The sequence below is a fragment of the Clarias gariepinus genome, chromosome 9, assembly GCF_024256425.1.
Source record: "Clarias gariepinus isolate MV-2021 ecotype Netherlands chromosome 9, CGAR_prim_01v2, whole genome shotgun sequence".
Lineage (NCBI taxonomy): Eukaryota > Metazoa > Chordata > Actinopteri > Siluriformes > Clariidae > Clarias > Clarias gariepinus.
The window spans coordinates 22,940,509-22,964,554 of record NC_071108.1 but is presented as its reverse complement, the minus strand read 5'-3'; the positions used below and the strand labels follow the sequence as shown (position 1 = coordinate 22,964,554).

The 24,046-nt window shown below is 35.6% G+C and overlaps 2 protein-coding genes across 4 annotated transcripts; one reads left to right on the top strand and one right to left on the bottom strand.

The window, feature by feature from the left end:
- Window positions 1-2,330: 2,330 nt before the first annotated feature.
- mrpl40 (mitochondrial ribosomal protein L40) lies at window positions 2,331-13,404 on the top strand. Its single transcript, XM_053503133.1, has 4 exons — window positions 2,331-2,470; window positions 5,653-5,742; window positions 5,826-5,981; window positions 12,929-13,404. Exons 1-4 carry the CDS (start codon window positions 2,409-2,411, stop codon window positions 13,236-13,238), a joined length of 618 nt encoding a protein of 205 aa, XP_053359108.1. The 5' UTR covers window positions 2,331-2,408; the 3' UTR covers window positions 13,239-13,404.
- A 2,048-nt stretch (window positions 13,405-15,452) lies between these two features.
- On the bottom strand, window positions 15,453-23,162 carry vsig8b (V-set and immunoglobulin domain containing 8b). Of its 3 annotated transcripts, XM_053504247.1 has the most exons (9): window positions 23,081-23,162; window positions 22,306-22,408; window positions 21,486-21,646; window positions 19,624-19,825; window positions 19,127-19,279; window positions 18,719-18,841; window positions 16,691-16,829; window positions 16,019-16,262; window positions 15,453-15,932 (listed from the first exon to the last, which is right to left on the bottom strand). In XM_053504247.1, exons 2-8 carry the CDS (start codon window positions 22,379-22,381, stop codon window positions 16,043-16,045), a joined length of 1,074 nt encoding a protein of 357 aa, XP_053360222.1. In that variant the 5' UTR covers window positions 22,382-22,408; window positions 23,081-23,162; the 3' UTR covers window positions 15,453-15,932; window positions 16,019-16,042. The 3 variants fall into 3 exon arrangements, with proteins under 3 accessions (XP_053360222.1, XP_053360220.1, XP_053360221.1); XM_053504245.1 differs by having other exon boundaries at window positions 15,453-16,262; XM_053504246.1 differs by having other exon boundaries at window positions 15,453-16,262; window positions 23,077-23,159.
- Between the last annotated feature and the right edge of the window lie 884 nt (window positions 23,163-24,046).

The window sequence follows — 24,046 nt, the reverse complement described above, 5'->3', positions numbered from 1 at the left end:
CCTTATCAGACTGCTGCAATCACAAGACTCCATAATTGAGCTATGTAGGGCTGTCATAATCTGATCAAACTGTGGAGGTTATAATAAAATCTAGATAATAATTGAAAGGAAATTCTGCTGTACTCTTACCTCTAAAAATAAAAAAGTCAATGGATGGCAATTTGTAAAAACATCAATGCCACCTATCAGTTAATAAATAAATAAATATTTTCAAACTAAACTTAACTACCACTAGAGCACCACCACCAACAAAAAATAATAATAATAAAAACCTGGTCTCAAGGTTTCTTCCAATTGTTATCTCAGGGAGGTTTTCCTTGCCACTATCACCCTTAGCTTGTGCATCAGGAACAAACTGGCTATCAAATTTATACATATTTCCTCAGTATATCTTTCCACACTTTTTAAACTAATTCATAACTTTAAAAAGTAATCAGGGCCAGTAGCCTGCCAAATTATGATTCTTTGCTAAAAATGCTGCCATAGCATGAACTGATAGATTTACACTACATTATGAAAAAACACTAAATGCTAAGTGGGTAATTGTACTATACTATACTATACTATACTATACTATACTATACTATAACTATATATTTATTGGAGAAATTGGGGTGGTATATTCTGATATTCTGATATTCTGATTCTGATATCCTAAATCCTTTGAAATGGCTTGGTAACCCTATCCAGGCTGATACACACATGTCAATTACTTTGTTTGTCATCTGTTTTTAAATTTCGTTAGATTGTGTTGCTTTTTTCAGATATTTTAAAATAATTCACTTTGGCAGACAGTTTTTATTTAAGTGATTTCTGGATTCAACAGGTCTGGCAGTAATCAGGCCTGTGTGTGGTGCCCAGGTAGGTTTTAACAGATTTTTTCATTAACAAATGAAATTATCATTTAAATTTTCATTTTGTGTGTATTTGGGTTATCTTTGTGTAAAAATTCTTCTAAATCACCTAAGTGTGACAAAAAAAAAAAAAAAAAAACAGGGAAGGGAAGAAACAGAGAAGAGATAAGGTCACTAGGGGGCGGTAATGCAATAACAGGATGTCAACCACCGTTAAACATCAAGAAGAAGAAGAAGAAGGATGTGGCTCCAACTAATGGTATTCTTAAAGAGTGCTAGGAACATAACAAAACAAATCTACATAGCTTCGGATCTATTGGGCATGCTAAAGCGAAAAGCCTAGGACACCATTAGCTCAACATCAGTCCCACAGTACCACTGCACTCCACCATGGAAACTGATAACGCCACCAAAAGACATAAGTCCAAAACAAACAAAAAAAATGGTAAACTCAACACACATCGCATGCTGGCTAATAGTGAAAAAAACATATAAAAACAATAGAAAATAGGAAATTAATAATGTACACGGACAGTTCAAAAGACCCAGGTACGGGACGAACAGGGGCAGCATTTTACATCCCACAGTTTAAAGTATCAGCTAAAAAAAGAATAACAGACCAACTATCAGTATACACTTCTAAACTAATAGGAATACAAAAGGGCACATGAATAGGTTGGAAGAACTACCCAGGACCTGACAATTATAGCATCTGACAACATGTCAGCCAAAACCAGTTTAAAAACAGGAAACTCATGCAGACAGGACATTCTATTTAATATATTGCAAACAATAACAGAATTATACCAGAAGCTATCCTGGCCTTGTGGTCCTGTGGGTATCTGCACACGTAGGGGTAAAAGGAAACAAAGAAGCAGGTAAACTTGACAAGCACTCAAAGGCAAAAATGTTCAAATAAAATCCTAATAAAGCAGAAGTTAAGATAATAATTAAAGAACACGCAAACAAAATATGGCAAGAAAGATGGGATAAAGAAGAATCAGGTAGACATAGGCATAAAATGCAAAACAAAAAAAGAGGGAAAGTATGGGGCAAAAACAGAAAAGAGGAAATCATCATAGCTTGGCTAAGAAAAGGACACACAGGACTAAATCAAAGTCTTAAGATAATAGGCAAACACCCAACTGGAGAATGCGAATTCTGTGGACAAATGGAGATAGTAACAAATATATTAACTGTAAAAGATACGACAAAGAAAGACAGGAATTCAGAGAAACCTTGCAAGAGGATGGAGTAGAAATGACAACAGAAAACATACTAGGGAAGATGAAATAGAAAATATACAGAAGTCTGTTGAATTATCTAAACTGGCCTAGTATAGAGAATCTAAGTGAAGGAACTTTAATCATTTTTTTTTTTTTAATGTTTGTTTGCTGTCAAGCTGAGGCTCCACACTCCAGTCCAGCAGGTGGCGGTAATGCATCTAAAAGTTTTCTGCCAAAGGCCCCCCAAAAAAACAAAGAAGAAGCAGAAAGACGTGGAGAAGGAGAATGAGAAGAAGAAAATAATCTATTAATTTCTTAACAGTTAGCGATGTCAAAAATTGTTTGTTCCACGGTCATGCAGATGTTTACAAGCCCGGTTTTATTAACGGGGTATGTATTTTACAGTTCATTAATGTGATCCAAAGTATCTGGTATGCTCGCTAATAGGCTGACCATAGAGCAGTATTCTGTATATTATTTAGCAAATTATTTTAAATATGTAACATCTATCTTTTTTAAAGTATAATTTGGAGCAATTTTTCAAAGGACGTTCCCTGTGCCATGCGTATTCGGCGTGTGCATTCTGACGTTGCTTTCTGGATAGGCTCAGGTGTAAGTAAATGTGTGTGGTGTCGCGTTATGGCCTCGTGAAAATGGTTTGTAGTTATTCGGCTAAAAAGAGCTTCGGATTATGTGACCTGTTGTCTCCATGTTTTGTTCTAAAATGTCCTACAGAGGGTTCAACCCTTTTTATTAGATATTATGACTTTTTATATTGATTTTAATACGTATATTATTATTTACCTGGAATATTTTCAAGGTCATGTGACTTTTTGGTGATAAAAATGGGAATTGTATGACCTGCAGAGAGCACTCCTCTTTATATTGAATATCAGTACTTTGCATATTTATTAATTATTTTTAAATTAAAAATATATTTGTTTTATTTTGTTACTTCCCGATAAATAAAATGTTTACCATTTTGTGTGATATTTTGGTAAAAAATTAGTTAAATACTAAAAAGTAATTAATAAAAATGTGTGGAAACATCCTGCAATAGGCACAATTCCTTAATATTAATTTCATTATTTTCCAAATCATGATTACTTTGTTAAAAATCTATTTTTACATGTCATGATCCACTACCATTTCAGCAGATAATCATCTCAGAACACATCTGGGCACCTGTCTGTGACGGTTAATTGCTAAATGAGTCTGGCAATTAGAACAGCACCTACATTACAGATGATCACACTGAGTTACTGACCATCTATCTCTTGATTAAGCCTATTTAACCTTTAACAATTTAACATGAATGAGGATTGATATTTAAAAGAAAAAATTTGAATTTTTTTTTATTTGTTAAGATACAAGTTGTTTTTACTGTTGTTGTTAGTACAGTATGATTAATTGTGGTATGACATTTCATTTTTTTTCTTATGCATCCTTTAATATAAATATTATAATAACTTTAGTATTGTCCTAGTCATGTATGTCCAAAATCCAAAATCTGTTCTAAAATGTTTGGCTACATAACCTAGATCATTACTTTTCATATTTGGCCTGGGCATTTTAAATGGCAGAGGACATGAAAGAAAACAACTAAGGAGATTTTACATTACTGGAATTGTATTAGGATCTGTTCAAGCCATTATTATAACTTTAAAGAATAATGGAAAACTGTCACCTTGATGGAAGATATGTGGTCAGAAAAAATAAACATTTTATGATCTCTAAATTGCTTCATAAAACATACAGTGGAGATCACAGCTATGTTTAATAGTGAATGATCACCACTAAGTCATCTCATGTGAATCATATGTAAAATATTTGGGAATTATGATTTTTGGTTCAATTTGATAGTACTAATGTTTATTCTCTGATTTGTCTCAAGCAGCTATATTTCACCACTCACATAATGCGATGAAAATTTACATGATTGGGATTAAACACTTGTTACTAAGGCTAGGGGGAAAATGCTTTAAAGCATAACAGATAGACTTTGGAACAATGGGAAATTGTCATTTGGTCCAGACGTGATTGCATCGGGGGTAAGAAAGAAAATTCAAATTTTATTTGTCACATACACAGTCATACACAGTACAATTTGCATATAAATGCTTATATGACCACCCATGACCTTAAAAATAAAAGATTATTAATAGGAAAATAAAAAAGAAATACAATAGAAAATAAATAAATATAAAATAAATTTAGCTAGGATAAACTGAGTCCGGCAATTAGCACAGCACCTACACCTACAGATGATCACACTGAATTATGGCCGTATCAGGTGATTAACGCATCATGCATAGTGCTCCAGTGTTAAAGGCTAAAGGCTGTGTTATGATATGAGGTTGCTTCAGTTGGTCAGGTCTAAACACAGCAATGTTATGTGGCAATAAATTGAAGTCAGGTGACAACTGGAATGTACTGCATGACCAGTTTATCCCATCCCATTTTCATCTTTTCTGATTACATGTGCTCCAGGACTGTAAAAAATAGTTTTGGGAGCATGAGGAATCATTTTTACTTTTATACATTCACATTGCATGCTGTAATCAAAGCTAAAGGCTGTCAAATGAAAGGCAGTGTATTTTAAAAATTGGTTTTAAACCATGCAGTTGAACATGAAGATGGTCTTGGACTCAGCTGATGCAGGCAACTGTTCTCTGATGACTTCTGACCGCAGTCTCTCAATAGGTCAAGACTGAAATTCCCAATAAACAGTTTTGATCCTCCAATAAAGAAAAATGTACTCCACATTAACTTAAACACATCTCCTGTAATACTGAACTTCCAGCAGCCTAACTCCGTATGACTGCAAAAAAATCTCCTGCTACCAGTTATTACCCAAATGTGGGTGAGTTCCCTTCTAAGTATGGTTCTTCAGGAAGTTTTTCCTTGCCACCATCGTTCTCAGCTTACTCATCAGAGACAGTCTGATAATTTGATTTCTTCATATTTCTTCACACATTTCATACCAATTTCCTTATTTTCTTTATAATTCTGTATAGCTGCTTTGCAACAATGATTATGAAAAGTGCTATACAAATAAGATTTTATTAAATTTAATTAAAATAATTCGCTGTGGCAACCCCTGAAAGGGAACAGCCGAAAGACAAAGAAGAAGAAGATTAAATTGAATTAAAATGGGCCAATAGTTCACATGTCCTGGAAATGTATTTATTTTTATTATTATTATTAATAATAATAATAATAATAATAATAATAGCTTTAAAATTCTAAATAATGGTGCAAAGTAATAAGATACCCTCATTAGTCATATTGACAACAACAGCTTGTAATTTTTCAGACAAATTTTAACATTTCTGTGCATTACATTTTAATATATTGATCCATGCATGTCAACACAACATTGTAATATTTCTCTCAGTGTGATCATCTGCCAGGTAGGTGATGTTCTGTTGGCAGACTCTTTGAGTGAACAACCGTAATGATTGGTCCTTGGATGTCTTTCATGCTGAATGTTCTATATCAAACTTCAAACTAATTTCAGCTTGTTTCCTTGTATTTGAAGTTGTTCATGATCACTACATATTTATTTGCAGCGCTGTCCTCAGATTAAGCTCTGTAAGCTCTGTCAGACACAGTCACTGGATCAGCTCAGTATTTTCATTGAAGACTTCAGTTCCTTTAAGGTCAGTGAGGTGATGATGATCGTGAAATTAAAATCCATATATAGTTGCAGTTCCAATATTGATTTTGTTCTCATCCCAAACAGAGCAGAGCCAAAGAAAAAGAAGAAGGTTGACCCCCGCCGTGAGCTTATGGTAAAAGAACGTTTGAAGAAAAAGGTGAAGAAGCTTGAGAAAATCCCACCTGAGTTTATTCCCATAGAAGACCTTATACCTCCAGCGAAGTGCTTTGATGAGATCAGGTAATATACATCCATACCATACTTGCTGCTGAATTATGTGGTTGTGGTAACAAAAAAATCTGATGGCACTCAATGTGATGGCACTCGATGTGATGGCACTCGATGTGATGTCCCACAGAAAGTTATTAAGCGCTTTTCGGCATAAGTTTAAGGCATTGTCACAGCAGACTTGTTTAAGAAACTTTTTTATTTTTACTTTACATCAGTGATTCCGTTTGTGTGTGTGTGTATACAGTGGGTATGGAAAGTATTTAGACCCCCTTAAATTTTTTACTCTGTTATATTGCAGCAATTTGCTGAAACCTTTAAGTTAATTTTTTTCCCCATTAATGTACACACAGCATCCCATATTGTCAGAAAAACACAGAATGCAGATTTATTAAAAAAGAAAAACTGGAATATCACATGGGCTTAAGTATTCAGACCCTTTGCTGTGACACTCATACTCATAAATATATTTAACTCAGGTGCTCTCCATTTCTTCTGGTCATCCTTGAGATAGTTCTACACCTTCATTTAAGTCCAGCTATGTTTGGTTATACTGATAGGTGTGTATCTTTCAAGTCCAGTCTATATAAGACCTCACAATGCATGACAGAGCAAATGGGAAGCTCAGAGACAGAATTGTGGCAAGGCACAGATCTGGCCAAGGTTAGAAAAAAATTTCTGCTGCACTTAAGGTTCCTAAGAGTTCAGTGGCCTCCATAATCCTTAAATGGAAGATGTTTGGGACGACCAGAACCCTTTCTGCAGCTGGCTGTCTGGCCAAACTGAGCTATCAGGGGAGAAGAGCCTTGGTGAGGGAGGTAAAGAAGAACCCAAAGATCACTGTGGCTGAGCCCCAGAGATGAAGTCGGGAGATGGGAGAAAGTTGTAGAAAGCCAACCATCGCTGCAGCCCTCCACCAGTTGGGGCTTTATGGCAGAGTAGCCCGACGGAAGCATTTCCTCAGTGCAAGACACATAAAAAAACACCTGAAGGACTCCAAGATGGTGAGAAATAAGATTCTCTGGTTTGATGAGACCAAGATAGAACTTTTTGGCCTTAATTCTAAGTGGTATGTGTGGAGAAAACCAGGCACTGCTCATTACGTCTCCAATACAGTCCAACAATGAAGCATGGTGGTGGCAGCATCATGCTGTGGGGGTGTTTTTTAGCTGCAGGGACAGGATGACTGGTTGCAATCGAGGGGAAGATGAATGCGGCCAAGTACAGGGATATCCTGGACGAAAACCTTCTCCATAGTGCTCAGACAGGACCTCAGACTGGGCCGCCGGTTTACCTTCCAACAAGACTATGACCCTAAGCACACAGCTAAAATAACGAAGAAGTCGCTTCACAACAACTCTGTAACTGTTTTTGAATCGCCCAGCCAGAACCCTGACTTAAAGCCAATTAAGCATCTCTGGAGAGAACTAAAAATGGCTGTCCACCGAATGTTTGGCAACCGAAATTATAGAATAAGTAAAAAGGCCGAATACATTTTGCCGAACAATGACGTTTTTAATGACGCGATCAAATAGTAACCCGCGTAGAGTGAGAGGCGCACGCTTTATGCAGCAAACATGTCAGCAGTGTGGAAGCACTTTAAAGGGTCAGAGATAGAGGCAAAAACGGCCGTTTGCAGACACTGTTCTGCTGAATTGTCCAGAGGGGGTGCATCTGCAAAAACGTACAGCACTTTAAGTTTAATTTATCACTTAAAATCAAGACACCCCGAACATCATACAGAGTACGAGAAAGACACGGCGGCGGCTACGGCAACAGTAGCAGCGAATCCACATTTTTTGCACTATTTAATGCACATTTGTTGTTGTCGACATACAGAGTTACATTCTTTCAGCAGTCAGTTATAGCCCTAACATAGGCTATTCAAGAAGGGGTGTTTCAAAGATGGCCAAATAAAAATATTTTTTTATTTTACTAATTTATTTATTTTAAGTTATATTGTGCTTTGTTTGTATAATGTCTGCTGGAATGTTAAAAAAATGTTCAGTGTTAAATAAATATTTTGAAAGTGTATTTTTGTTATTTGATTTATTTTTCTGAAATCAACACAAAATAGTAAAAAGCAAATTTTTACTATTTAATAAATAATTAATATAAATTGGCAAAATAAATGGAAAAAAATGCGAAACACCGCGTTCGGTATTCGGCCTTCGGCCAAGCATTTCATTATTATTTGGCTTCAGCCAAGAATTTCATTTCGGTGAACCTGACAGGACTTGTTGCATCTTTCCCAAAAAGACTCATGGCTGTATTAGATCAAAAGTGTGCTAACTAAATACTGAGCAAAGGGTCTGAATACTTAGGCCCATGTGATATTTTTGATAGTTTTTTTTTTTTATAAATCTGCAAAAATGTCAACAATTCTGTTTTTCTGTCAATAAGGGGTGCTGTGTGTACATTAATGAGGAAAAAAATGAACTTAAATGATTTTAGCAAATAGCTGCAATATAACAGTGAAAAATGTAAGCGGGTCTGAATATTCAATTCAATTTTATTTATATAGCGCGTTTAACAATGGTCATTGTCTCAAAGCAGCCTCACAAAAATGAAATAATTTTTAAGAAAAGAAAATATTTGGAAGTGTGTATATTTGAGAAAAATGTGTCTAGATAATAATGAGATGAATGAATGATAAATTAAATGTCTCTGATGAGCAAGCCAAGGGTGATGGCGACGGTGGCAAGGAAAAACTCCCTGAGATGGCAATAGGAAAAAACCTTGAGAGGAACCAAACTCAATCAGGGAACCCATCCTTATCTGGGTGATAACACATAGAAATAACATTTTGTGTTGTGCAGGTGAAAGTTCAATATAACAGAAGTTATTTAAATTAACATAAAGTCCAGTTCAGCACAGGGAGTCAGTAGGTGCAGAGGGCAGATGGGGTCTGGATCCCTGGGAGCACTGGAGCAGCATGCGTAGCTCCATCATAAAGCAGAATCCAGCTGGAGCTGGTCCTTCTCTGGATGCCTCAGAAACCCCGCAGGGTTGGCCTTTGTCTACTGAAGCTGGCACAATCTCCAGATGCCTCCGGATGGGTAGAAAAATACAGAACAGATGGGGAGAATTAGCGTAGTTGCCGTTCAGGATAGATGTACTGGAGTATGAAGTTATGGGATGCGTTACATGTATGCCAGATTAAAGAGATGCGTCTTGAGTCTACTTTTGAATTAGGAAACCGTGTCTGCTCCCCGAACACTGTCTGGAAGGTTATTTCAAAGCTTTGGAGCTAAATATGAAAATGCCCTACCTCCTTTTGTAGATTTTAAAATTCTGGGAACTACCAGAAGTCCGGAGTTTTGTGATCTTAAGGAACTTGGTGGATTGTAAGCGTATCAGAAGACTGGTTAGGTATGTGGGAGCTAAACCATTTAAGCCCTTGTATGCAAGTAATACTATTTTGTAATTAATTCTAAACTGAACAGGTAGCCAGTGCAGGGATGCTAATATTGGGGTTTTATGATCATATATTTTTGGATCTAGTGAGAACCCTGGCGGCTGCATTTTGGACTAACTGAAGCTTGTTTATTGAGGATGCAGGAAAACCATCTAGTAATGCATTACAATAGTTCAGTCTGGAGGTCATGAATGCATGAACTAGCTTTTCTGCATCAGATATGGATAGGATGCTCCTAGGTTTGGCGATATTTCTAAGATGGAAAAAGGCTGTTTTTGTGATATTGGAAATATGATTTTCAAAGGACAAGTTACTGTCTAATATTACGCCCAGGTTTTGTTAACTCAGCTGAGACGAGCACAAGGCTGGAGATCATTATGTCAGGCTGATTGGGTTAGAATGGTAGACTTGACATGTTAAAAAGCGGGTGATGCTTGAAATCATTGTTCTTCCATTGTTAACCATAGTGACCTGCAAAGAAATGCGTGTAGCCATCATTGCGTTGCATAAAAATGGCCTCACAGGCAAGCATATTGTGGCTACTAAGATTGCACCTAAATCAACAATTTATAGGATCATCAAGAACGTCAAGGAAAGGGGTTTAATTCTTGTTAACAAGGCTTCAGGGCGTCCAAGAAAGTCCAGCAAGCGCCAGGATCGTCTTCTAAAGAGGATTCAGCTGCGGGATCGGAGTGCCACCAGTGCAGAGCTTGGTCAGGAATGGCAGCAGGCAGGTGTAAGCGCATCTGCACGCACAGTGAGGCGAAGACTTTTGGAAGATGGCCTGGTGTCAAGAAGGGCAGCAAAGAAGCGACTTCTTCCAAAAAAAAAACATCAGGGACGGATTGATCTTCTGCAGAAAGTATGGTGAATGGACTGCTGAGGACTGGGGCAAAGTCATATTCTCCGATGGCCTCTTTCCGATTGTTTGGGGCATCTGGAAAAAGGCTTGTCCTGAGAAAAAAAGGTGAGCGCTACAATCAGTCCTGTGTCATGCCAACAGTAAAGCATCCTGAGACCATTCATGTGTGGGGTTGCTTCTCATCCAAAGGAGTGGGCTCACTCACAATTTTGCCCCAAAACACAGCCATAAATAAGGAATGGTACCAAAACACCCTCCAACAGCAACTTCTTCCAACACTTCAACAACAGTTTGGTGAAGAACAATGCATTTTCCAGCACAATATAGCACCGTGCCATAAGGCAAAAGTCATAACTAAGTGGCTCGGGGACCAAAACATTGAAATTTTGGGTCCATGGCCTGAAAACTCCCCAGATCTTAACCCCATTGAGAACTTGTGGTCAATCCTCAAGAGGCGGGTGGACAAACAAACTCCCAGAAGTGATTATGAAAGAATGGGTTGCTATTAATCAGGATTTGGCCCAGAAGTTGATTAAGAGCATGCCCAGTCGAATTGCAGAGGTCCTGAAAAAGAAGGGCCAACACTGCAAATACTGACTCTTTGCATAAATGTCAAGTAATTGTCGATAAAAGCCCTTAAAACTTATGAAGTGCTTGTAATTATATTTCAGTACATCACATAAACATAAACAACTGAAACAAAGATCTAAAAGCAGTTTATGAAAACTAATATTTGTCATTCTCAAAACTTTTGGCCAAAAAAAAAAAAAAAGTTTTTACCATAAACCTATGATAAAAACTATAGATCATTCATTTCTTTGTAAGTGGGCAAACTTGCAAAATCTGTAGGGGATCAAATATATATATATATATATATATATATATATATATATATATATATATAATGTATGTGTGTGTATATATTGTGTATTTGATCCCCTACAGATTTTCAGAAGTTATTTTTTTAACAAGGGGGCAATCACTTTTTCACACAGGGCCATGTAGGTTTGCATTTTGTTTCTCCCTAAATAGTAAAAACCATCTTTGTCACACAAAATGTTTCTAATCATCAAACACATTTAACTATCAGTCAAACATGCAAAAGAATAAGAAATCAAGAAATCAGTTTTTCACACCACTGTATGTTGCCCAGAGGAAGCATGTAGAGGGGAAAAAAGCAGTGGACCTAAAACTGAATCCTGCGGAACGCCAAACTCCACTAGAGAACATGCAGAAAAATCACCATTTAAGTCTACATACTGATAACGATGGGTCAGATAGGATCTGAGCCAGGAGAGGGCTGTACCCTTAATTCCTACTACATTTTCTAATCTGTGAAGAAGAATAGCGTGATCAATGGTGTCAAAAGCTGCACTGAGGTCAAGTAATACAAGCATAGTTACACAACCCTGATCAGAGGCCAATAGGATGTCATTTACTACTTTAACGAGTGCTGTCTCTGTACTGTGATGAGGCCTAAATCCTGACTGATACAGTTCATGTATGCCATTTCTATGTAGATATGAGCATAGCTGCTCCGCTACTATCTTTTCCAGAATCTTAAAGATAAAGGGGGGGTTTGATATTGGCCTGTAATTGGACAGCTGACAGGGGTCGAGGTCAGGTTTCTTAATTATTGGTTTGATAACTGCTAATTTAAAAGATTTTGGAACATAACCAATGCAGAGTGAAGAATTAATTATTCTCAACAGGGTTTCTGTTATTGCTGGTACTATCTGTTTAAGAAAATTGACCGATAGCGCCATCTGCTGTTTTCGAAGAGGAAGTTGCTCCATTACATTTGTGAGAAAATAGGTTGGCGCATTTGTGAGAAAATAGGTTGGCGCATTTGTGAGAAAACACGTTGGGTGCATATGTGAGAAAGTAGATTTTTTTGTGCAAAGCAAATTGTTTGTTTGCCAAACGCTGCATTTATGAGAAAGTCGATTTTTTTGTCTTTGCAAAGCAGATTGATTGTTTGCAAAACGCTGCATTTGTAAGAAAGTCGATTTTTTTCTTTGCAAAGCAGATTGTGTGTGTTTGTCAAATTTTGCCACATAATTAACTCCATACATATCACATTGTTGTTAGGAGCACCTTCTTAAATTAATATGTGTACTGTACCACAAGAGCACATAACCAGTCTGTGAGAGGCAGAATTATTGTTCATTGGTAGGGGATCAAATACTTATTTCCCTCATTGAAATGCAACTTAATTCATAACATTTGTATCATGTGCTTTTTCTTGATTTTTGGTTGATATTCTGTCTCAATCCTTTACCATAAACCTATGCTAATAATTATAGACCTTTTCATTTCTTTGTAAGTGGGCAAACTTAAAAAATCTGTAGGGGATCAAATACTTATTTCCCCCACTGTGTGTGTGTGTGTGTGTGTGTGTGTGTAATAATGTGTGTATATATAGTGTGTGTACGTGTGTATATCCAATGTGTGTATGTATATATGCATGTGTGTGTTTGAGAAAGTCGTCCCACACAGTAGCCCCCTCCCCTCTCTTAAATAGGAGAGTGATAATTTTTATTATGGCCATCCACAAAATGCCATCTGTGTAATTTATGATTTTAGCCATGGATTTATGTACATGGGTAACATATAAAAGACAGAGTGAGTGGAATTTGAGCTTTGCACTCAATAAATTCTAATTTTGTGTTTTTTCAGAGTACGTAGCCCTCCCAAGTTGTCTTTTGAAGAGAGTGAGAGAAGGGCACTGCTTCTTAAGGTTTGGTCCAGATACAAAAACTCTCAGCACCAGGCTGAGATGGCAGCTATTGAAGAGGCTCTTAAGTCACAGACACAAGCTTTAAAAGAACTTCGACTGGAATCTGAGGATCTTTACAACGCAGCAATTAGCCCTGACAGCAGTATTTTCCCTTTCCAACATCATGGTCCCTGCTACACACCACCTATTCCAGACCAAGAGGCACCTGATGGCAAATATAATAATGTTACACGGGTGTATACACAATGATGGAACCTAGTAACTCCTAGTACTAATGGAAAAAAGTGTGATGGTACTCTGTCATTTCTTTGTCTTCTATATATTGAGCAGTTGAGTGGTTGAGAAGTTGTATTAAATGCTTTTTTAGAAAGGCAGCCAATGTTCTTCTTAAATTAAAGTTTCTGTTCTTACTGACTGTGTGATGTAGTATGTGCTCATATTTATATAAAGGAATAGTTTAAAAATATATGACTGAATAATTATAAAATAATATTGGATCAGTGCTGTGCTGATGGCCAATTTATTATTTTACTTAATGCACCAGAAGCTCAGTAATTTCACAAAAATTCACTTTGTGTTCCACAAAACAAAAAATCCACCTCCGCGATGAAGGAACCTCAGAAGCCATTTGCTTATGCTTCTCTATGCAAAAAAAAAATTAAAAGAACAAAATACTGTTGAGGTATTGCCTCATTTCCTGTTTTTAGGAAACCCAAGTTGCAAATAAAGTTATTTTTTTGTTTCTAAACATTTGTATTACAATGAAATTTTTATGTGAAGTGTGATATTTATGCGAAGTTTAAAGTTTGATAATAAAATGTCACACATTGCCTGGGCAAAAAAAAAAAAAAAGATAATAAAGTTGCACAGTCTAATATTTTTTTTGGACCATTTATCCTCCGATACTTACCGTGATGAGCACATTGCTCTTTAATGCTTCCAGGTTTTCATACTCCAAACTTTTATTTGGCCGGGAAATATATCTAGGGGGAAAGTATTCTGATGCTTTGAGCCAACTTTTGTGAAGAATTTTAAAAAAATATATTGTTAAATTAAGTAACAAAAAAAAAAAAAAAAAAACTTTAGGGGAATCAAAACATAAAAATCTGAATTGAACGTTGAGAAGGTATTAGGAAATTATGCATTTGTGAATTACATTGTGCCCATGAGATGAATTTTGACAACAAAAAAAAACCTTGCAAGCTTTTAAGCCAAGGCCCTTGGGTTATCTACAAATTGGGTTTGGAAAACACTGTTACTGAAATATATACTTGCTTCTTGCTGAGAGCCACTGTGAAAAAATAATGAAAAAAAATCTTAAAATGATTGGTTAGATAAGATGTGAGCAAAACATTTAATTATAGTGCTACCTACTCATATTTATGACAAGTAGTTAGTAGTTACTGTGGTAGGTTTAGATTAACCCAAATTGCACGGGTAAGAGAAAACCCAGCATGTTATTTTAAGTTGGAGACACTGGCCTAAAAGGGAACAGGAGACATGTCTTCCATTCTTGCAAGTTTCCCCAGTGCTTAAGACAGCAAATAAAAAAACTGCAACAACAAGAAAAGTATTTTTTTGTTCACAGTGAACTCAATCTATGATTAACTTAAACTTTTGAAAATTATATTTCCCCATTAACTAGTCAATATGAAGACAATATGATTTTAAAGTATATTTGTTTGTGTGCTCAGCCCTTATCATTTAAAATGTATAGTGTCCTGCTATTAATATCTTGCTATTAAAAGCTATTCTGATTATTTAGTATTTCAATGCATTTTAAATATATTTTGGTTAACACCAATATTAGCATTATGAGATTTGATAATGCGATACTAATGTTAAGGTTGGTTTATAAACATGCATGTGCAAAGACAAAAATATGACCATTTCAGACATAACACTATTGACGAAATGACAAAAAAAAAAAAAAAAAAAAGACAGGCACCTAACCTACTTTGTATCTGCCTATGTCGTAAGGTTTAAATCACTATCTAGCAACTTGACATTAAAGTGCACCATTACTTTGAACAGTTACGTCTGCTTTTAATCCGTTAAACTGTTATACAATTTTTGCCTCCCATATATCGGCCACCTGAACCTCTCTCACTCACTCATTGTCTATACCGCTTTTTGTACAGACTCGTGGGTGAGGTGACTTAGGGCACGAGGTGGGGTACACTCTGCATGGGGTTCCAATTCATCACAGTGCCCAACTAAACTTGAGTGGTGGGAAAAAACCACAACAGTTCCAACCTAAAACAATCAATAAATATTACTTTTTCTCCATTTCTTTCCACCTGCATGCAGACTATTGACATTATGTAAACTATGCTGCCACCATATAAACTATATATGCCACCATTACACATGGCAGTGTAATGTCGTGCCATCAAACATACTGGACATTAAACCATTAGCTAAACCTGTAATAGAATTGAGAGAGGCCGGGACATCAGCTACTAAGAGAATAGGTCAACTCTTTGAAACAACACGTTTTCCACAAAAAGAAAGAAAAAGTAAGAGGCTGGAGGGCCGCAAGCCACATTATAAATCGATGACTGTAAAACGTGGCTTGAGAACAATTCCATCAGACCCATGTTTGGCAAGTGTCCAAATTTAACCTTAATATTTGGTTTCATTTAACACAAACTGTCCAGGAAACATTTTTCCAAATACTTAGTACTACTAAACAAAGTTTTGTTAAAAGTTGTCCACATGTTTATCCACAAGGTTTGACATTTTTCCCCAAGGCAAAACGACATATCAAACCGTTTGTTTATATATTTATTTACTATTAGTTTCCTTTATGTTTTTTTAAAAAATAAATTCTTATGAACCCAGTTTTTTCCCCCAACAAGAAAATGACTTACATAAAAAATAGAAAATACATAATTGTCACATCGAAAAGACTGACATTGTGGGCGGTGCCTCAGAAAAACACTGCAGAGAAACAAAGCAATTGCATGAAAATTCATGATGCATTAGGAATATACAGTTCAAGCATTTCATCTGTTCGGCATAATAACCTGTTTTTGGCAAGGTGACTGTGTTCAAACAGCATAGCCATATTTGCTGTTGTATGTTATTGGGCCTTGTGAAGTTGCTTGACTCTGGCTGTTACTGAAGCTTCTCTTGTTTGAATCAGCCCTTCCTGGTTTACCATTCCTAACTGAACTGTAGGTGACTCCCTGGTGGGGGTGGTAACCCATGATGGAGCGGAAACTAGAAAACCTGCTACCGGGACGACTTTCTGGTGCTGCAGCATCCTCCCTGCAAGGAATTATGTACTGTTATGAAGTCATATTGATATTGATTGATTATGAAATCATACTGATGTTGAATGAATTCTTATTCATTCAACATCTGTCCAATATAATTTCTTCAAATGAATTTAACTTTGAACAACAACCTAACAGCAAGGGTGTCCCAATGTCCACAATTTTGCCATATTAGCATTGCTACAAGAATCCCTGCTGGGGTTCTGTTATGACAATATATATATATTTTTACCTATTCTCTGTAAAGAGGTCACTCTATAAAGACCCTAATAAGATAGCTGTTACAAGGACAGTTTTGGCACATTTTGGAAACAAAAAAAAAACTACGAAATCAACTGAAATCTTCTTTTGGGAATATTTAAATATAGCTAGAACAGAAAATAGTATATAAAATGTTACATAGAGAAAAATATTCCTTACTTGATTTCATTGGCAGTTTCCTTTTCATAGCGTTTTTTCTGGCAGCAGCATACAAGAAGCCAGATTAACAATAAGAGTAGCAGCAAAAGTAGCAATGCACCTATCACAGCCCCTGCAATTATTCCAGCCTTGCTGGTTGCTGTGAGGAAAAATATAAATCTTCTATTAAAAATAGTAAAAAAAAAAAAAAAATATATATATATATATATATATATATATATATATATATATATATATACTGATCATTTACAATTCCGTGCACAAAATTCAAGTTTCAAAAATTTTGTTTAGTCAAGAAAAAAACTAGCCAAAACCATTTGTCCCTGTGCGAAAAGTAACTTCCCCATTACTTATTCAATCAAACAATTAACCAGGTACAATTGAGATTTGCGTACAATTAGATTAGACACGACCAGGCTTGACTAGTACCAGCTCTGGTAAAAGTAAATATTACTTACATTGAATCTTTCCCACACAGTGAAGTAGACCAATAGGGAAAGGCATTTATTAAAATACAGTGCATAGCAAAAAAAATTATATCGTGATAAACCTAATTCTCTTTTTTTGGGGGGGTTTAAAAATAAATGAATTCTAAATAAATTCTAGATACATTACATGTAATGAGAAATATTTCTAGCAATTTTTGGTTTTATTTTGATAATTAGGGCTTACAGCTCATGAAAATCAAAAATCTAGTTTCTCAAAATAGTAGAATGTTTTATTTTAAATTTGTAAATACAGCATGCATCTCTCATTCTACTTCAGTATCATGGGAAAGACTGCTGTCTTGGCACTTGTCCAGAAGATGATCATTGACACCCTCCACAAGAAAAGTAAGCCATAGAAGGTCATTGCTGAAAGGGCTGGCCCTTGGCAGAGTGCTTTATCAAAGCATATTCATTGAATGAAAAAGCATAGTAGGAAGGTATTAAGGTAATTAAGCCATAAAAGACTGTCAAGGAAAGCCACTTCTAGAACTTGGGAGCGCTTCAAAAGGTACCACATAATGCAAGGTCCAAGGTTCAACTCAGCAATACTGACAAGCTGAAGGCTGCTGTCAAAGCAAGCTGGTCTTTAGTAACACTTTAGCAGTGCCACACACTGATTGCCATGGCACATGCCATACCGAATTCATGCAATAATTTATAAAAAGGTCTTTCTGAGGAGTTAGAGAGGATTCAAAAGCGATGCTGTTGGATAGTAGGAATTCGGACTTCATCTCTCTCAACATTGAATGAGAGGTGTGATGAAGCCACCACACTTACTTTTACAAAAATACTCAGAAACATTTCATCACTGCATTGTTTCCTAAACATATTCTCTTTGGCAGCACAAGACATTTGCTATACCCAGAAGTAAAACTAAATGTCATGAACTCTCCCTTATTCTCCGTGCTCTAAAACTGTTGTATAGGAGCTACAGTGGTTAAGGCATTGGACTACGGTTCGGAAGATCCCAGGTTCAAACCCCACAACCACCAAGTTGCCACTGTTGGGCCCTTGAGCAAGGTCCTTAACCCTGAACTGCTCAGATGTGTAATGAGATAAAAATGTAAGTCGCTCTGGATAAGAGCGTCTGCCAAATGCCTAAATGTAAATGTAAATGTTGTATAGATAACTTACAAATGCTTGATTAGGATGCCTTTTCTGTGTATTTCTGTGTCATTTATTTATTTTGCTTGTATATTAATTTATTATGCTTGTATATCAGTTTTTTTATTTGTTTTATATTAAGTAAATGATTAACTTGAAGTATATTTGAAACATATTTGTATATGAAATATTTTGTGCTGCAATATTCTGCCTGGTGAAATAAAAGAACCAAGAAGAACAATAATAAAATCTGTGATCATAAATTTTACAATACCAAGAGATTGGTGAAAAGTAGTATTCATGTTTCAAAAATATCAGAGTATTAAGTTCTATAATTCTTGTAAAATAATTTCTCTTTGCATTAAGTTTTACTTTGTCACTCAACCACTAACACACCCAATATTCCAAACATACTTACTGCTCCACCCAGACTTACCATTATATGCACTCAGTGTGTACTTGCATTGCTCCTTCCCTACGTCATTGTTGACTGCACACACATAGGTGCCTGTGTAGCTCTGTGAATGGTTGTAGATTAGCAGTTCTCCAGTCTGAGGACCTTTAAACAAAAAACAAAAACAAACAAACAAACAAAAAATCTGTCAGATAATATTGATAATATTCCAGTAAAAATTCAAATGAATAAACTGTGTTTCATGTATTGGCAAAAAGCAGTCTATACAGACAAAACCATATCTGATACGAGATCTTTAGAGCGTCTTGTCAAATTCTAAATCTAATTATGTTAATCTTGGAAGCATATTTACCTTATTTTAAATATTTTGCTATTAGAGAATAAGTTACTCGGGTTACTTGAAAAAGCCTTGTCATAGAGATGACTTACTCTGGGATGCAGTGGGTGGCATTGCCGCACCATTCTCTTTTGTCCATGTGTAGATTATAGGAATTGAACCCTCAGATGATTTGCATGCCAGTGAGACAGTGCTTCCAATCTCCTCACCATTTTGAACCCAACATTTGGGCACAGAGGGCTTCACTGAACACAGAGTGCATTTTTATTTGCTTGAAGTATTGGGCAATTTTTTAAAAAATTTTGTTAACATATAAAAACTTTTGCAAATCAGCATTCTCAGTGTTAATTAGTTAAGAAATGTAAGGCTTTAATTAATATGGCCTTTGAGTACGTTATGAAAACCATAACCAAACTCGTAAAACCTGTTTCAAGATTCACGTCCTCCACCCAGTGCTTTAACACAGTCTCAGTGAAAGTAATGTGAGGCAGTGCACTGGATTGTGAAAGGGAGGAGTAGGCAAACTGGAAAAACAGAAACTAGGAACAATGTCAGATTATTCTGAGAAAATGTATGCCTCAATCTTTACCAAGTATCACTAAAGTGATCTTCCTTGTGTCTATACCAGGTAGCTTCTTCACTTTGCACTCGTAGGTGGCTGTATCAGAGACACGCAGGGGAGAGATGATGATGCTGGCATCTCCTCGGCTGGGGTCACCCACAAACTTTAGTCGACTCATCAGGCTTGGGTCACCAAATTTGTACTCGTTTCCCCCAGAGTAAGATAAGATCTAATAAACATGCACAAACATAGATCCATTACATCTCACTCTCTCCCTACATATACACTACCAGTCTAATGTTTGGACACATCTTCTAAGTCCATGGTCTTTCCTGATTAAATTTTTTCTACATTGTAAAGTAATGCCGAAGACATCCAAAATATGCAATGAACTCCATCAAAGAGTTGATCTTGAGATGTGAGGAAACATTCTAATCTGGTGCTGTAAATTGGTGATTTTTGAGGCTGGTAACTCTAAATGAACTTCTCCTCTGCAGCAGAGGTAACTTATGTTCTTGCTTTCTTGAAAAGATCTTAATGAGAGCCAGTTTTATCATGTGCTTGATGGGTTTTGCAAATGCTCTTGACAATACTATTCTTGGCAGGATTATACCAGAACGGCTGACCTTTGTGTCTTAAAATAACAATTGACTGTTTTTGTTATTATTTAATTACCTAATGCCATATGTGTTATTTTTGTAATTTTGAAATCTCCAGTATTGCTCTAGAACGTAGAAAATAAATCACAAAAAATGTTGATTAAATGAAAAACGTTGATTTAGAAGGTCTGTCCAAACTTTTAATGGGTACTGTATATTTTGGCACATCCATACCAGGCAGCCATAACATTTATACCATATAGCATTCCCACAGTGCAGCATTAGTTATCATTTATATATCAGTAAACTGGTGACAGGATCATGGGCACCAAAGTCTTCTGCATGCACATTGGAACCAAAAAAAAAAAGGAAAAACAAATGCAGCAGGAATTGCAAAAAAGTCAACCACAATAGAAAGGCATCAGAGCACCCAGTGCACCACAGCCAGAAAACCAACCCATTTAGATGTTGTTAAAAGAAGGATCCCCTGCACATGCATTAAGCAGGAAAAAAGAAAGAAACCATATATATATATATATATACTGTATAACTATAGATTAAACATGTTGGCAAAGGCAACCCAGAGAAGTTGATGACGTTATTAGAGCTGTGAGGAAAATAATTTAAAAAAAACATTAAGTGTCATCACCAATAATCTTTATAATTTCGAAGATGACTTTAATGTGAAATTATCACTTTAAGGTGAAAATATAGGTGCCATACAATAAGATGCAAACCACTCATCAGCAGTAAGAATTAGAATGCCATTTGTAAATTAAATTCCCATCTGGAACCTCTGCCAAGGGAAGGCCAAAGTATAGAGAAGGAAAGGATCTTCTCATAAACCAAGTCTTTTTCGTGGTGTTGTTTATGAAGGTTATAAGTGATGTCACCAATTGTTTTAAGCATGGTATATGCAATCAAATGTTGTTATAATACTAGTCATGTAATACTATCTGATCATATATGTTTGGTCAGCTATAAACTGGGTGGTCTACCATCAAAGGTGTTATGTTTTAAGTTGTTCAAGACATGACAAAATAATGAAATTCTGATAAATTCTCTCTCTCATTTTTACTTTTTTTTTTTTTTAAATAATTGGTCTGGCCAATAACTTTAGATGGGAATGTAGATAAGCCTTTATTTTACAAATTTTATATTGTTCAACCTGATAACCACCACACAGTGCTTATTACAGTACATATGTACACATTAGAGCTAAGTAAAAAAAGCATTCTGTAGATGAAGCTGCAGAACAAGATATAGTGATTGATCCTAAAAGTTTCTCACCAACTTGTCTTTCTGAGTCATGTCTGGACTGAGAATGGACCACTCGACATCCAGCTGCCCAGTGTCAGATGGGCTCTCACTATAGGTACAGCCCAAAGTAATATTCGCTCCCTGTGGTTGCTTGATTGTCTGTGGCCCTGTGGAGGTCACCTGGATGGCCACTGAAAGTGCAATGAGTATGTTATGGTGATATGAATTGATGCATGTCACCTATACCTCTTTGCTATAAACAAACAAAATTAGGCTGGAAAATGTATTCAATGAATATAATTCCACTGATCAGAGCACCCAGTACACCACAGGTTAATATTAAAAACCTTAACTTACAAAATCTACTCATTAAAATAACATAATGAGAGTAAGTTAAGAAAGTATTAAAATTTAAATAAAGTAAGATGGTCGACTTTTTTTAATGTTTAATTGTTTAAACAGTTTAAACATTTATTTGACTTGTTTCATGATAAAGTGTTGAAGAAAATTTTGTTTACTGCAGTATGTTATATTACATTACATTACATCACACTTATATTTTCTCATATACCCAAGTGTACTATAAAGGACACAACAATAAACAGAAGAGCGAAATAAATTGCTGCCAAAGCCTAAATGTCTAGTTATGTTAAATCAATGTACTTCATTTGAAACTTCCTTTCCTATAAAACCATAATATGTACAATTTACTTTGTAGAAAGACTGAGTCTATGTCATGTCTGTGAATGTTTTTAATTCCAAATCTAATAGTAATTATATTTAGTACAGTGGTGCCAATGTAATTTTTTGATGGGAAAGCATTGTGAGGCAATAACAGAAGAATACTCACCTGCATAATTTAGACAGACTGATATAGCATATAGTACAACCAGGGAAACTCTAAATCCAGTACAATGCCTTAGCATTGTCAAATATAATTTCAGTACTAGAACCTGCATGAAAGAAAAGGTGAAGTAAATATTGACACATGCCTTAAAATCTCAGTTAAAACAAAACATGGGGTGTAAATAATATAAAGTAAAAAAAAAAAAAAAAAAGCCGTTTTGGGAGAGTGAAAAATACAATCATACTGCATTCTCAAAAGACACCTTAAATGAGTAGGAATCAAATACCGACATGTTTGCATTATGGTGGCGTTGACAAATAAAAACTCTGAACCTTGAACTTTGAACCTTGAACATTTGTTAATTGTAAAAATGATAAACACTGTATTTGCTCATAGTTGTAAATTGGTGGTGACACTGTTCTAAGTTATCCCCCTGCTATTGTTTTCCAGAAATCAATAAATGATGAATCATATTCTCTTATCCAATCTAATATTACTCAGTTGTCTGTGACAGAGAGAGAACAGAAACCTGTTCTTATGACAATCGCTACATGACACCAATGCTCAAACAAATCAACACATGAGAATAATCCAGAAACACGGATACAAGGCAAGGCTGATTAATGATTAATAAACTTTTCATATAACATCAGAGCAGACACATTGTTTTTTGTTAGAGGGAAATATCACAAGATTCTGTATACATAAAAATACATGTATTTAGATATAGAAGTTCAAAGTCACAATTTATTCTAGTAGAAAAAAAATATTTACCTACTAAAATAGAATCCAAACAAAGCCTAAAATGGACAGTGCAATGTAATAACTGGCTTCTTCTCAGTACTTCCTCTCATTTGTTCTAACTTAAAGGAAAACAATGTTGCATGTCTAGCTCCACCCTCTATCTTACATTCCATTCATAACGGAAGCTAAACTTGTCAGACTCTGTAAAGCGATTTATCGCCAAGGCTCATTTACTTTCTTTTTTTCTTTTTTTTTAGCTAAATAAATAAATAAATAAATAAATAAAGCTTCTGTTAATACGATCATGTGGTACATACACGAGATTTACTTTATTGTTGGTGGCTCCTAATCATGACCACTAGGTGTCAGCTGGACAACATACCTCTTTTAATCCGATCAATTTTACCCCAAATAAATACAATTGTGGCAGTCTCTAAAATATTATATTATAAGGTTATAAAATAATAGAATAATATTATACTACTACATAAAAATCATTTTAATAATTAAATAATAGTTTTTATATTATAATATCTAGTTACTACTGTATGTAGTGAAAGTAACATATTACTATTACTTGGATGTGAGAGAGAGAGAGAGAGAAATTGTTTGTTGCTGTTGTGTGTGTGTGTGTGTCTCTCACAGGCGTGTCACAGGCATTCCTTAATGAATTATTAGTAGGTAGTCAAGTTTTATATCATACTGCGAGGTAGAATAATCATTAGGTGTGTGTACACGGAGAGCTGCTGTAAAAATGGACACACAATCTGCCCAGCGCAAATAACATATATTTATTTTTATATTGTACATACAGTAGCACCCAACGTCTCCTGCATTTCACCTAGAAATAAAAATAGCTAATTTTTAACGGTTAAATAGCTTATATATACACTAAGGAGCTAAACGTGATTTACGAATTTGCCATTCAATTAGTTAATTAAATTGTACTAAGAAAATGAATCTGTTCTTTAGTCTGAATCTGTTAGTCTTGACTGGCGTC

Excerpts from the sequence above, each read along its gene's own strand:
- vsig8b (XM_053504245.1), bottom strand. The coding sequence starts at position 22,381 with ATGCTAAGGCATTGTACTGGATTTAGAGTTTCCCTGGTTGTACTATAT. Across the intron at positions 19,826-21,485 it reads TGACTCAGAAAGACAAGTTG|ATCTTATCTTACTCTGGGGG; the intron begins GTGAGAAACTTT and ends CATGTTTATTAG. Across the intron at positions 19,280-19,623 it reads GATCACTTTAGTGATACTTG|TGAAGCCCTCTGTGCCCAAA; the intron begins GTAAAGATTGAG and ends CTCTGTGTTCAG.
- mrpl40 (XM_053503133.1), top strand. The coding sequence starts at position 2,409 with ATGTCAAAAATTGTTTGTTCCACGGTCATGCAGATGTTTACAAGCCCG. Across the intron at positions 2,471-5,652 it reads AGCCCGGTTTTATTAACGGG|CGCTGTCCTCAGATTAAGCT; the intron begins GTATGTATTTTA and ends ATTTATTTGCAG. Across the intron at positions 5,743-5,825 it reads AAGACTTCAGTTCCTTTAAG|AGCAGAGCCAAAGAAAAAGA; the intron begins GTCAGTGAGGTG and ends CATCCCAAACAG.